Raw genomic sequence first — 1436 nt, forward strand, 5'->3', positions numbered from 1 at the left:
TGTTCACATACAGCTACATGACACACTGCATGAAAGGTAATATTTTAAAAGGCATAATAGGGGCACTTTAATAAATATATTTAATACATACATTTATTAAAATAACATTCTACATTTATTAAATTTCAATGTCAAATATTCATTACATTTAAATAATGAATACATTTAAAAATTAAATAATTGTATTACGTTTAAATAATAAATATGCTGACTGAAATTAGAAATAATGTGCTTCAAATGAGCCATGAGGGAATTTCTCCTAGGGTCTTTTTTTTCTTAGCAACATTAGAGGCCAGAGATTTTGTCTCAAATCTCCATTTGCTTTCCATTTAATCTCAATCATGACTTGGAAAAGCAACTGAGATCTTAAAGATCTTTTTCTTACTGAAGACCAGACTAAACAAGGAGCGTGATGTCAGTTTCTAAACTTCTCCAATGAAAATGAAGTCTTATGGTTTCTTTAGATTTTAGACATTTTATTATGGAAACCGACAGTATTTAATTGAGTCATCTAAATGGCAGGGGGATTTTGTCAACAAATAACGGTGACGAATACAAGCAGACATAAACACATAGTGACTCATGATGAGACTCTGACGTACCAACACACGTCTGTCCGTCGCTGGCAAACTGGAATCCGTCCCGACACTCGCAGCGAAACGTTCCCGGGTGATTATTGCAGACGGCGTTCGGCCCGCAGATCTGAGGGGTTTCCCTGCACTCATCGATGTCTGATGAGAAAAGAGAAGCAGACCAATCCTGAGGATTTCCACAAGCGTTTTCAGACAGAGACGAACTGCTTTAATGCAATCGTAAACAAAAAGACTTCCTCAGTCACATTCCCATGGATTACTAACGACTCTCATAATTACAGCTTTTTAAGATAACATCGTTACAATTTATGTGTAATTTCCTTTAAGCATCAAGGGATGGGTCACATCCTTAGAGGTCTGGGGGAATATTCAATTTTGACAGATTTCTTTGGAAACGACCTCCTTAGGAAACTGTACTTTCATGGACAAAAATCGTTTTCCCTTCAAAAGGAAGCAGATTAGTGGCCTTTTTAAGAGGGTAATGAAATAGGATATGGTTTTAATTGCAATGATGAACTGAGGATTGATTTAATTATGCAAAATATCTAATGGTACCAGAGCAAGCGCGTCCGTCTCCAGTAAAGCCCACGGCACATTCGCATGTGAACTGGCTTCCTTGTCCAGGTTTGCAGACGGCGTTAGTGTCGCAGCCGTGTCTGCCAGAGAAGCAGGCGTTTTCTTCCGTTTGTCCACCTGCAGATGTGGTATAAGAACCCATTATTACTTCCCCAGATGATGAAAATACATTAAAAGAAAAATTAGTGCTGCATGATAATGGTTGAAGTATGGAAGAACACTTAAGCTGCAGAATAAAAAGAATAACAAAAGCAATTGCAATAAAAA

The 1436-nt window shown here is 37.3% G+C and overlaps 1 protein-coding gene across 1 annotated transcript in view; it reads right to left on the bottom strand.

The window, feature by feature from the left end:
• Positions 1 to 507: 507 nt before the first annotated feature.
• Positions 508 to 1436, bottom strand: part of LOC107578681 (nidogen-1-like) — a 5962-nt gene continuing 5033 nt past the window's right edge. Inside the window, exons 4-5 of the mRNA XM_016264611.1 lie at positions 1149 to 1286; positions 508 to 731 (exon numbers count right to left, since the gene is read on the bottom strand). Coding sequence (XP_016120097.1) covers positions 508 to 731; positions 1149 to 1286 — 362 coding nt within the window. The remainder of the gene's footprint in view (positions 732 to 1148; positions 1287 to 1436) is intronic.

Source organism: Sinocyclocheilus grahami, unplaced genomic scaffold (assembly GCF_001515645.1).
Source record: "Sinocyclocheilus grahami isolate Dianchi unplaced genomic scaffold, SAMN03320097.WGS_v1.1 scaffold11467.1, whole genome shotgun sequence".
NCBI classification, from domain to species: Eukaryota; Metazoa; Chordata; class Actinopteri; order Cypriniformes; family Cyprinidae; genus Sinocyclocheilus; species Sinocyclocheilus grahami.